The sequence below is a fragment of the Aquarana catesbeiana genome, linkage group LG02, assembly GCF_042186555.1.
Source record: "Aquarana catesbeiana isolate 2022-GZ linkage group LG02, ASM4218655v1, whole genome shotgun sequence".
Lineage (NCBI taxonomy): Eukaryota > Metazoa > Chordata > Amphibia > Anura > Ranidae > Aquarana > Aquarana catesbeiana.
Window position 1 is genome coordinate 692,209,876 of NC_133325.1, and position 12,045 is coordinate 692,221,920.

Sequence of the window (12,045 nt, forward strand, 5' to 3'; positions counted from 1 at the left end):
CCATCACAAACTTTGGCGATAGATATCCTTTAATTCACACAAAGTGTAAAGCAGATCACACATTGGCAGATTTCCCTTCGATTATGAAGAAAGATGAGATCTGACCATGTTCTTTTTGGTGATCACTAAATACCCAAATCTATTACACACATTTCCCGATTATCCTCTAGACCAGGGGTCTCCAAACTTTCTAAAGAAAGGGCCAGTTTACTGTCCTTCAGACTTTAGGGGGCCGGACTGTGCCCAATGGGAGTAAACAATGCCAGATCTTTGGTATTTGGGGAGTTGTTGGTGTCAGTGGGAGGAATAGTGCCCAATTTCTGTTATCAGTGGAAGGAATTATGCCCCATTGTTGAGGTCAGTAGCAGGAATAATGCCTGAATACAAAATAGGAAACGGCTGCACTCCAATACCAGTCCAAGAAGGTTTTTATTCGATAAAGTGCAAAAAAACAGGACACAATCAAGTATTGCAGGTAGGAGTGCAGCTGTTTCCTATTTTGTATTCAGCCTTCACGGATCCGAGCAAGGGCTAGCACCCAGTCCATTTGGAAATTACACTCACCTGGAGTGGTGTATTGTCTTGTTTCCAGGAATAATGCCTCAAGGGCCAGTAAAGGCAAGCATAGGGCCGCAATTTGGAGACCACTGCTCTAGACGTACAAATAGTGCAGGGTCTGTCCCTTTTTCGCTTGGGAGATAGTAATGAGCCTCACTTGGTTAGGCAGTTTTGTGTGATATTACATCACCTATTAAACTAGTATTTTACCAGAAAGCAGAACTGTTTCAGTTCTGAATTCAGCTGCCACTTCACGTAGACTACTTGGCACACTCACACATTGGACTTGCAATAAAAGATTTAAAAAAAACACCTCTGCCATGCACAGTTAAAAAGCAATTTGCAAATGTACAAATTAAGTCTCAGTGAAAGTTTCTCTATCCTGAGCAATAGAGAATCATTACCAGTTTTCTATTTACATGTCTTTCACGTGTTATCACACATCATAGAGTGTGTCTGAATTGTGTACAGGCAGGTACAGTGTATTTTCTGAATGTACAACATTTGGCTCAGACTGCCATCTGGTGGCCTAGAAACCTACAGCATCCTAACTGAAATACTGTATGGTGGGTATTCATGCCAAGGAACTGTCAAAGTGCTCCCTGCCAAACTGTGTTAAAGAATCATTAATAGAGATGACTTCGTATTGGTGGACACCATTTTAAGTAGTCAAAGTCCTGGCTGCATTCTCCACAAATAATGAAGTTTAAGAAATTGCCTCAAGACTTAGGAGTCCAAAGAACTTGTCTACTGTGCATAATGTGAATTCTAGCTTTGCTGCTATTACAGTTCAAGCAATAGAAATAGTCTACCATGGACTAAAGCGTCTTTGTACAGAGTCATTTGTAAGAGTTAGCATTGTGTCTGCAGAAAAATATGGCTCATTGATGCAGCTGAGTGGTTGGAAAGCCATACTCGGTGTCTGGGCCCAGTGAAGGATGGGAATCTGACATGCTCCATGCTATGCAGAGCAGTGAGTGAAACGCTACAAAGTGGGATCTCCGGCTGGATGACAAAGAAGAAATGCACACAGGTAAAGTACAAAACAAACTCAGCAATAACCAAACTGAATTACCCAGAGCATCTACATCTGAGACTTCGGGGAAGGCAAGGTTACACAGGAATTAAAGTTCAGGTCATTATTATTGTCACTAACCATAATGTATTAGTTACACATCACAGTCAGGGAACTCAATCTAAAACAACTATTTCTGCTGTGCAGAACATGCAAGAAATTACACAACGTAGGAAATAAAGTAATTAAAATAAAATTAGACCTCTGGAATTTATGTTTGCCATTCCTCCTTATGGGAGGCAGATGATCAAACTGAGGATCTTTAATTCTCTTTGATACGTGGATCTTTAATTCTCTTTGATACGTGGTTACAGAATAACAAACAAAACTGGTCACCGATGGGCATTTACAGTTTACATATACATTTTAGGGTGGTTATAATAATGCAGCCCTACCTCTCAGCATCTACAGAAGCATCAGGCTGAGTGTCACAATGTTTTTTCTTTTGTCTGCCAATAGCACACACAAAGGGGGTTGGATTTACTAAAACTGAAGAGCGCAAAATCTGGAGCAGAGCTGCATAAAAACCAATCAGCTTCAAGATTATTTGTTTTCAAAGCTTGATTGAACAAGCTGAAGTTGGATGCTGACTGGTCACCATGCACAGCTGCACCGAATTTGCACTCTCCGTTGCACGAAGGTGGCCGTGTGAAAGGGGCCTAACGCTCCTTCAGCAGCCCATATATCAAGTAGGAGCCTAACACTGGGCCACCATGTGTGCTCTATGAAAAAAGACCAAATGAATGACCGCACACAACTAGCTTAGAGGATTAAAACTGTGCTATACCAAGTATTATATTAAAATAGTAACAAATGGCAAGTCCTAGCAGTTTTTTCTAAAAATATAAATGTAACTAAACATGTGCCTAATGTTATAAGAAGAATGATTTGAATGCTTAGTCTTTCCCATACCAGGACAATCATAATGTACCTTTGGTGGCTCCAGCTGCCCCTAGGTGGTAAATGGCTCCAAGAATTAACCAGCAGGCCTTTTGCTCATCACCGGAGATTCCCAGGATCTTCATAGCGGCCTGTAGTTTGCTGAATAACTGTGCTGACTTCTGCTTGTCTTCAGCCTTAAGACAATGTGGACAGTGTTTATGAGTAACTATTCATTTATAGTTATTAAAAGCTCAACTAAATACTACATCTCAGATATATGCAAAGGGAGAAACATACAGTATCTCACAAAAGCGAGTACACCCCTCACATTTTTGTAAATATTTTATTATACCTTTTCATGTGACAACACTGAAGAAATGACACTTTGCTACAATGTAAAGTAGTGAGTGTACAGCTTGTATAATAGTGTAAATAACTCAACACACAGCCATTAATGTCTAAACCGCTGGCAACAAAAGCAAGTACACCCCTAAGTGAAAATGTCTAAATTGGGCCCAAAGTGTCAATATTTTGTGTGGCCACCATTATTTTCCAGTACTGCCTTAACCCTCTTGGGCATGGAGTTCACCAGAGCTTCACAGGTTGCCACTGGAGTCCTCTTCCACTCCTCCATGACGACATCAAGGAGCTGGTGGATGTTAAGAGTCTTGTGCTCCTCCACCTTTTCTTTGAGGATGTCCCACAGATGCTCAATAGGGTTTAGGTCTTGAGACATGCTTGGACAGTCCATCACCTTTACCCTCAGCTTCTTTAGCAAGGCAGTGGTCGTCTTGGAGGTGTGTTTGGGGTCCTTATTATGTTATAATACTGCCCTGCGGCCCAGTCTCTGAAGGGAGGGGATCATGCTCTGCTTCAGTATGTCACAGTACATGTTGGCATTCATGGTTCCCTCAATGATCTGTAGCTGGCAGCACTCATGCAGCCCCAGACCATGACACTCCCACCACCATGCTTGACTGTAAGCAAGAAACACCTCTTTTTACTCCTCACCTGGTTGCCACCACACATGCTTGACATCATCTGAACCAAATAAGTTTATCGTGGTCTCATCAGACCACAGGATATGGTTCCAGTAATCCATGTACTTAGTCTACTTGTCTTCAGCAAACTATTTGCGGGTTTTCTTGTGCATCATCTTTAGAAGAGGCTTCCTTCTGGGATGACAGTATGCAGACCAATTTGATGCAGTGTGCGGCGTATGGTCTAAGCACTGACAGGCTGACCCCCCACCCCTTCAACCTCTGCAGAAATGCTGGTAGCACTCATACGTCTATTTCCCAAAGACAACCTCAGGATAGGACGGTGAGCATGTGCACTAAACTTCTTTTGACCGTGGCAAGGCCTGTTCTGAGTGGAATCTGTCCTGTCAAACCGCTGTATGGTCTTGGGCACCATGCTGCAGCTCAGTTTCAGGGTCTTGGCAATCTTCTTATAGCCTAGGCCATCTTTATGTAGAGCAACAATTCTTTTTTTCAGATCCTCAGAGAGTTGTTTGCCATGAGGTGCCATGTTGAATTTCTAGTGACCAGTATGTGAGAGTGAGAGCGATAACACCAAATTTAACGCACCTGCTCCCCATTCACACATGAGACCTTGTAACATTAACGAGTCACATGACACCGGGGAGGGAAAATGGCTAATTGGGCCCATTTTGGACATTTTCACTTATGGGCGTACTCACTTTTGTTGCCAGTGGTTTAGACATTAATGGCTGTGTGTTGAGTTATTTTGAGGGGACAGCAAATTTACACTGTTATACAGGCTGTACACCCACTACTTTACATTGTAGCAAAGTGTAATTTCTTCAGCGTGGTCACATGAAAAGATATAATAAAGAATTTACAAAAATGTGAGGGGTGTACTCACTTTTGTGAGATACTGTATATCACAGGCATGGAAATAAACGGTATCAATATAGGTAATACAATACTAAAAGTGGAACTAAAGGCAGTTTATAACACTTTTTTCTGTCCAATTGGGGAGATATCGCTTCCTGTCCTATAGTCACAACAGGAGGCGAAAGTAAATCCCTCCAAAGCAAGGAAATCCTTGGTTGTCACCAGGGTCACCAGAACTAGTGTCCCATTGGAAGACTTCCCCTTTATTTCTGTTCTGGTGACAACTCTATTTTGGATTTTCTTTAACCGCTTCCCGACCGCCTCATGCACATACTGCGGCAGAAGGGCATGTACGTTGCCCTTTAAAAGGCAGCTTGCTGGCGCGTGTCGGGAGCTCCGTGACCATGATTGCTGGTCCCGCGGACTCAATGTCCGCGGGGGTTCCCGCGATCGTCTCACGGTGAGGAAAAATGGGGAGATACTAATATAAACAAGCATCTCCCCGTTCTGCCTAGTGACACTGTCACTGATCACAGCTCCCTGTAATCAGGAGCAGTGATCAGTGTTGTGTCACACACACAGCCCCTCCCCCCCCACAGTTAGAATCACTCCCTAGGACACACTTAACCCCTACAGTGCCACCTAGTGGTTGACCCCTTCACTGCCAGTCACATTTACACTATAATCAATACATTTTTAATCGCACTGATCGCTGTATAAATGTGAATGGTCCCAAAATTGTGCCAAAATTGTCAGACGTGTCCGCCATAATGTCGCAGTCACGATAAAAATCGCTGATCGCCGCCATTACTAGTAAAAATAAATTATCAATAAAAATGCCATAAAACTATCCCCTATTTTGTAGACGCTATAACTTTTGCACAAACCAAACGCTTTTTGCGTTTTTTTTTTATCAAAAATACGTAGAAGAAAAAAACATCGGCCTAAACTGCGGAAAGAAAATGTTTTTTTATATTTTTGGGGATATTTATTATAGCAAAAAGTAAAAAATAATGCGTTTTTTTTTTCAAAATTGTTGCTTTTTTTTTGTTTATAGCGCAAAAAATAAAAAACGCAGAGGTGATCAAATACCACCAGAAGAAAGCTCTGTTTGTGGGAAAAAAAGGACGTCAAATTTGTTTGGGAGCCACGTCGCACGACCACGCAATTGTCAGTTAAAGCGACGCAGTGCCGAATCGCAAAAAGTGCTCTGGTCTTTGGTTAGCCAAATAGTCCGGGGCTTAAGTGGTTAAAGGGAATGTAAATCTCCATTTGCAAGTTGTACCTATAGGTAAGCCTATAATAAGGCTTACCTTTAGGGACTGTAAATATTTCCTAAACGTGTACCGTTTAGGAGATATTTACTTTGTACTGCGCTGATGATGTCATCGGCGCATGCGCTGTGAAGAAACGGCCCCATGACTGGCGGTTCCCACACGCATGTGCGGGAATGATGTCATGCAGCTCCGGGCAGTCACAGAGCTGGCGTCTGCGGCCTCAAAAGGAAGAGGGGCGAACATGGATGCCGCCTGCAGCGGGGACGGCGCAGGCTTTGTTTGCAGGCAAGTGTCATGCATACTAGCACATTATGCTTTTACTTTGCAGGGGAAAAAAAAAGGAGGTAAAACCCATCAGGGTTTACTTCCACTTTCACTTTCGGTGATAACAGTAAACAGGACACAGAGAGGGTAAATCTCCCTAATGGAGGCACAGACAGCAATCGGCAAATAACATCCACAAGGTCGCTCATCGGCCACGTCTTCAACCGCAGGCTCTTGATTGTATCCATAACAGAATGTCTAACCTCACACCCACCCACATCTCACCATCCTCCAGGAGTGACAACAGTGGCATGCAGCTGAAGGAAGGACAAGTGCAGGGTGTGGGTATGGGCCTAGTGAGAGAAGACCACTTTTTTTTTTTTTTTCAGTACATGCGCAGTGGATTAATGTAGCCCAGAACACCATGGGAAATGTAGTACAAACAGAGTGGAGCATGTGACAGGAAATAACAGACACTGCCCACTCTACACTACCAGTGGTGCGGCACAACAGCGGAGAATCAGGACAAAAAAACAAGTGTAAAAACAACAGTGAGTGACAGAAAGTGAAAAAAACACATATAGAGCCGTGGTATACTTTATGTTTAAGAATGATGGATGTAAAAAAAAATGTGTAGTGTTACTTTAGGCAGGGGTTCTTAACCTGGGGTCCATAGTCCCCTTAAGTCCCTAGTGCCTAACCTGAGGCCCAAAGGCCACATGCAGCCTTTTGGTATATGATGTGCAGCCCTCGGACATCAGCCATTTGTACTGGGAAAATGGATTAGGGTAATAGCATTGAACTCTACTGGCCTCATGTTACATGTTCCTAGCTTCCTATTGTCTTTTGCAGCATATCCCCAGACAACAATGTAGCATATCCACACTCTCTGCTGTTTCTGGCAGTCCTCTCAAGCATTACATATATTTAACATTATGCGTGGCCTTTTGGTGATGTCAGGGACTGCATTTGAGGCCACTGACCTAAGTTGTCTATGGATGGGTTTCAGTGGGTCTGTGAGGGTCAGAAAAAAATAACTTTTACATTCACTATACAGCCCTTGTCCTAATTAATGGTTTCCTATTGAAAGAAATTAAAGTGGATGTAAAACCTCACATATAAACAGTGAAGTGAACAGCCTCAGATGATACACAGGGATGAAACAAATCCTTCTACAGAAGTTTTTCTTTCGTATCTACTGTCTTCAGCTTGCTATATTCTTTAGAAAGTGCAAATCGTGTTAGAAAATTTCTCTTCCTGTTCAGCACTGGGAGTGAAGTCTTGGCATAAACCGTGTGACAGCTGATTGGAGGAAAGGCACATACACCCTCCACACAGGCAGAGGAAGGAAGGAATGTGCTGTGAATAGACTAGCTCTCTGCTAATCTAATTATAGCAACCTCCCCAATACAAATTTCAAGCTGGTTTTATCTTGGTTGTCAGAGAACTTTTCAGAAGTGATCATGCTGATAACAGAAGAACGGAGCAGAAGAAACACACCCGGGACTTAGGGCACTGGAGGGAGATAAGAAAACACTGTGGATATGTGCCTAGGTCAAATTTCATGAATCAGGTTTACATCCACTTTAAAGAAAACGCACCCTGCCACTGCCTTTAATGATGACCACTAAGCATTTTGACTCATAGTTGGCCCATGTTAACCATGCAGATTTGTATCATCATTCTCTACACAACCGCCATCTTGAGCCACTCCATAATGGCCAGAGCCAAGTCTCATTTTCTAGTAGTAATGGTAGTAGAAGTAGGTTTGAGCAGAATTAAATTGTTTTGTTTAATTTAAGTTCATTATAATACAATGAGTGGCAATAACTTTTTGCATGAAATGGAGTGAAGTTTTTTTGGTACGATGTTTTACTTTATTCACACTTTGTGTATGTACTATATGGCAATCAAATTTCAACAAAATAAAGTACATAGAGTATATTCATTGCATGCCATGTTGTGTTTATATGAATATTATTGGGGAGGGGGTCCATACTTTTTATCAAATTCTTAAAGGGGTCTGTGACCCAAAAAAGGTCAAGAACCACTGCTTTTATGAGATTCACAATAGCAAATGTGTCTATGCTGGACACTACCTACCTTGGAAGTGAGGGTAATACCAAACACGTTGTTTTCTGCCAAGTGATTGAGGTGAAGCTCTGTCCTGTAAAAGGATAAAATATTCAGCTTAATAACACTTAACATAACATAGCCACCTGGAACACCGCAACTACCCTGATTACACACCAACTACCCTGATTACCAGGATCTTATTGAGCTTTCATGCTGCTCTAAGCATATACATGATCATGCACACTTTAAAACAACTCCAACCCAATAGTCCGTAATTACATCACTCGATTCTAATACAAATTAGAAGCAGGACACACTCTTCAAGGAATGACAGTGTTTGTTAATCCACAAAGTTCCCATTCCCCTTATACAACTTATGAAGAAAGAAGAGGCTAAAGAATCTTATTGGAACTTCAAAGAGTCTTCTGACTTCTCTAGACAGCAATATACCTCTCTTTCTTTAGCTCTGGTACTGCAATCTCTGACGAGTAGTGGTCATCCTGATAATTAATATAATCTGGTGTCTAATGATATGATAAGAATGGCATACTAAACAAATTATAGAAACGGCACTTCTACCATCAATTTAGCATCTGGTAGTATAAGGTGAATGGCGAACAGTTACTACCAGGCCCAGTGTAGTCAGAGGAAATCGTCTCTTTTCTCTTCAATAAGAAAGTCAAACAATCTTCATCATATGTTTATTATATATAGTAATATCACAACGTAGTGTGTATGGTAGGGTAGCTAAAACTCTTATGGGCCACAGATGTATTGGGGCTCAGAGGACTCTTACAAAATAGAGATGTGGGAAGAGTGTGTAGCCTGCAAAATGTCTTAAGTAACAGAGATTGTTTAAAATATGACAAATAGGGCTAGATAAAAAGCCAGCTGGAAGAAATAATCTGTATTGCTTTAGATGCCGACGAGAATGAAAAAAAATAAAAAATAAAATGTACTTCTGAATTAATTGGGGCCACAACAGGACATGGATCAGAAACTGATTTTGTTATGTTAGGCAAGGAAAAAACAAACAATCTATACGGATTGTCACATCAAACAAGGAATGAATCTTAGTATCTAGTGAAATCAATTATGTCAGTTGTTCAAGTCATGTACATAAGCTGTATGCACCCAATGAAAACTGGTTGTTGGTTTACCAAATACACAAAACGATTGTAAAGGCAAACAACAGACTACAGTTTGTAAAATAAATGTATGAACTAATAAAGTATTGGTAAGTTTTCAATTCCTTTATTGTTGAAAGTTATTAAGATTACCTAAAGTACTATAATAGAATAAAAATCAAATATTTGGAAGCACCCTGTGTTTAGATTTTTCCAAATAGTCATACATGTTCCATTCTTGACCAACAGCTTTGTAGTGCAAATGCCTACCTAAGCAATCTATTTAGTTTATACCCTGTCAGACGGACTCATGCTATACAGTCATTGGTAGGGGTGTGCAGTCTTTGTAATCTGATCTTTTTACTTTACTGGTCTCTTTCACAGGACAAGTGTAGAATGCATTGAACAAACTAGTTTACAGCTTGCCACCTGATGGCTTCAAGTGGTAAATATACAATATTCTTATGTAATAAAAAAATTTTTTAAAAAAATCATCATCATCAAAGCCTGTCACTACTGCCCTACATTTGAAAATGTTAGCCAACTAGCCGTTATACTGATCCAGTGGCATTAGCCTTACAAAGTATAGACAGAATGAATTCTGATTTGTCCATTTATCAATTTGTTACATGCATGCCCAAGATCAGTGTTCGTACTGAAAGATGGCCCTCAAAAACTGGTTTCAATTCCTCGTGAACCCTGTTTACCTATGTTTTGTTCTAGCAGCATTCATTGCTTCTTAACGTTATTTGAAGAGGAGGGGGGCACGTATTTTTATTTAAGAACAGTGTAAAGAACAATGGTAGCCGTAATCAACAGAAACCAGAGGTCAGTCTTCAAGAGTGCTTCGTGGACGATGATCAGTGTGTTACCTGCAAATAGTACAGTGCTGCAAAATATGCTGATGCTTTAGAAGTACGAATTAATATTTAAAAAAAAAAAGTGGCGGTGATAAAAACAAAACAAAAAAGAAAACACAAACTCCACAAATAACAAATATCTGCCTCATAAATCATTTTGAAAATAAGCAGACTAAACAGAACAGCCAAGCGCAGTTATTGTTTCATTCACGTACCGGAGAGTGCTGTCCGCTCCAGCCAAGAGGTAGTAGAAACTATTGAAGGAAGCTTCATTTTCTGGACGTCTGGCCACTCGTAGTTTCTCCAAAAGCATTGTCTGAAAGCCAAAAATAGACAAAAAAATAAAGTGAGGACAACAAATCAAGACAACAATAAAACATACTTTCAGTTCTCAATAAAACAAAAAAAACAAATGCTCGTTTTATTTTCCAAGTGAATAAGCCGTTTTTTGTTTTTTTTGTTACAGACATTTCTACAAACTACTGCCAGCTATTGCTCTGAATAAGATGCTCAAAAGGTAACACTGTGGTGTTTGTTTGCACTAGTGTCATTAGAACATGTGTGCCCTTTGGCAGATGTGACTCCTGTACAACAAGATACTTCTACCCAATGCAGATGCAGCAGCTTACAAAGTCACCTTCTAACACGCAACCCGGAAAAAGGCGACATTTTGACAAACACAAAATATTGCCATACCTATGGCTTAGAAGCCTTGACCTACGCACAATGAGCGTGAAGGTCAAGGCAGCTTGCAGTTGCGCTCTAGGATTCTCACAGGTCATAATATGCACCTATGTATATTAACTGAAGAATTTGGGTGTATTGTATAATATTACAAAATAATGCCATGTACACTACACATCTGCATCTTAGCAGAGCAGTTCGGTTATGGAGAACCTTCCACATACAACTAATGATGGGTAAATGATTACCATGAGGAGGACTACTTCATTAAAAAACAGCTTCTTGCACATGGAGTAAACCAGGATCAGTGGAGGCACATCCTCCAAACTGTATGCGTCACTTAAAGAGGAAATGCAGTCCGCTCACATAATTTGTAATAAAACCATCTTTGCCATTCTGAAGCTTCCCTCCAACCACTTTGCATATTATTTCATATATACTATGATTCTGTACTTGCCAAATATGCTGCAGAAATCTCACTCCAACAAGTCTGGCTGAAACCAGTTTAACTGTGGGCAGCTGAAGCTGCTGCCTGTTCACTTCCTGGATTTACAAAGACACACAGAGGTACACCTCCAGCTCTGCAGCTCTCATTGGCTCTCTTATGACTCATCCCCCCCTCCTTACCTGGCAAACTTTCACAAGAGTGAGAAAGAAAGCTGTGCATGATGTCATAAGCCTAGGCTTTTTATCAGACAAGAAACAGGAAGTGGGTTGCACAGGGTATTTACTGGCAGAAAAAAAAATGTTTTACTATCCAAAGTTAAAACAACAAGGGCAGAAGATTTAATAGATGGAAAGTTGAAAAAAATGACTGAAGGTCCGCTTTAGTCTATCCAAAACTGAACTTTAGGAAGGTGCTGCGGAGTTAGACCCTCTGACGTTTCTAATCTCTTGGGGCCTCTATGCATGAGATCTCTGCACTAGTCCTTAGGTCTATAAGCTTCAAAATAGACTTTTATTAGATCTACAAAAGAAGATGCTGAAGTATTCAAAGGCTGGTGTGAACAGCCAAAATTTGCCAATGGACAAAGACAGAGTAATGCCCCGTACACACGATAGGATTTTCCGACGGAAAATGTTCTATAGGAGCTTGTTGTCGGAAATTCCGACCGTGTGTAGGCTCCATCACACATTTTCCATCAGAATTTCCGACACACAAAATTTGAGAACTGGATCTTAAATGTTTCGACAACAAAATCCGTTCTCGTAAATTACGATTGTGTGTACACAATTCCGACGCACAAAGTTCCACGCATGCACGGAATCAAGCAGAAGAGCCGCACTGGCTATTGAACTTCATTTTTCTCGGCTCGTCGTACATGTTGTACATCACCGCGTTCTTGACATTCGGAATTTCCGACAAGATTTGTGTGACCGTGT

At 41.0% G+C, this 12,045-nt stretch overlaps 1 protein-coding gene across 17 annotated transcripts in view; it reads right to left on the minus strand.

Annotated features, from left to right (window-relative positions):
- The window catches only part of MYO18A (myosin XVIIIA), a 498,725-nt gene that overhangs the window by 279,490 nt on the left and 207,190 nt on the right, over positions 1 to 12,045 (minus strand). For all 17 annotated transcript variants that reach the window (XM_073616822.1, XM_073616821.1, XM_073616820.1 and 14 more), the window contains 3 exons: positions 10,194 to 10,294; positions 8,019 to 8,082; positions 2,565 to 2,709 (listed from right to left, as the gene is read on the minus strand). In XM_073616822.1, the coding sequence (XP_073472923.1) occupies positions 2,565 to 2,709; positions 8,019 to 8,082; positions 10,194 to 10,294 (310 nt within the window). The remainder of the gene's footprint in view (positions 1 to 2,564; positions 2,710 to 8,018; positions 8,083 to 10,193; positions 10,295 to 12,045) is intronic.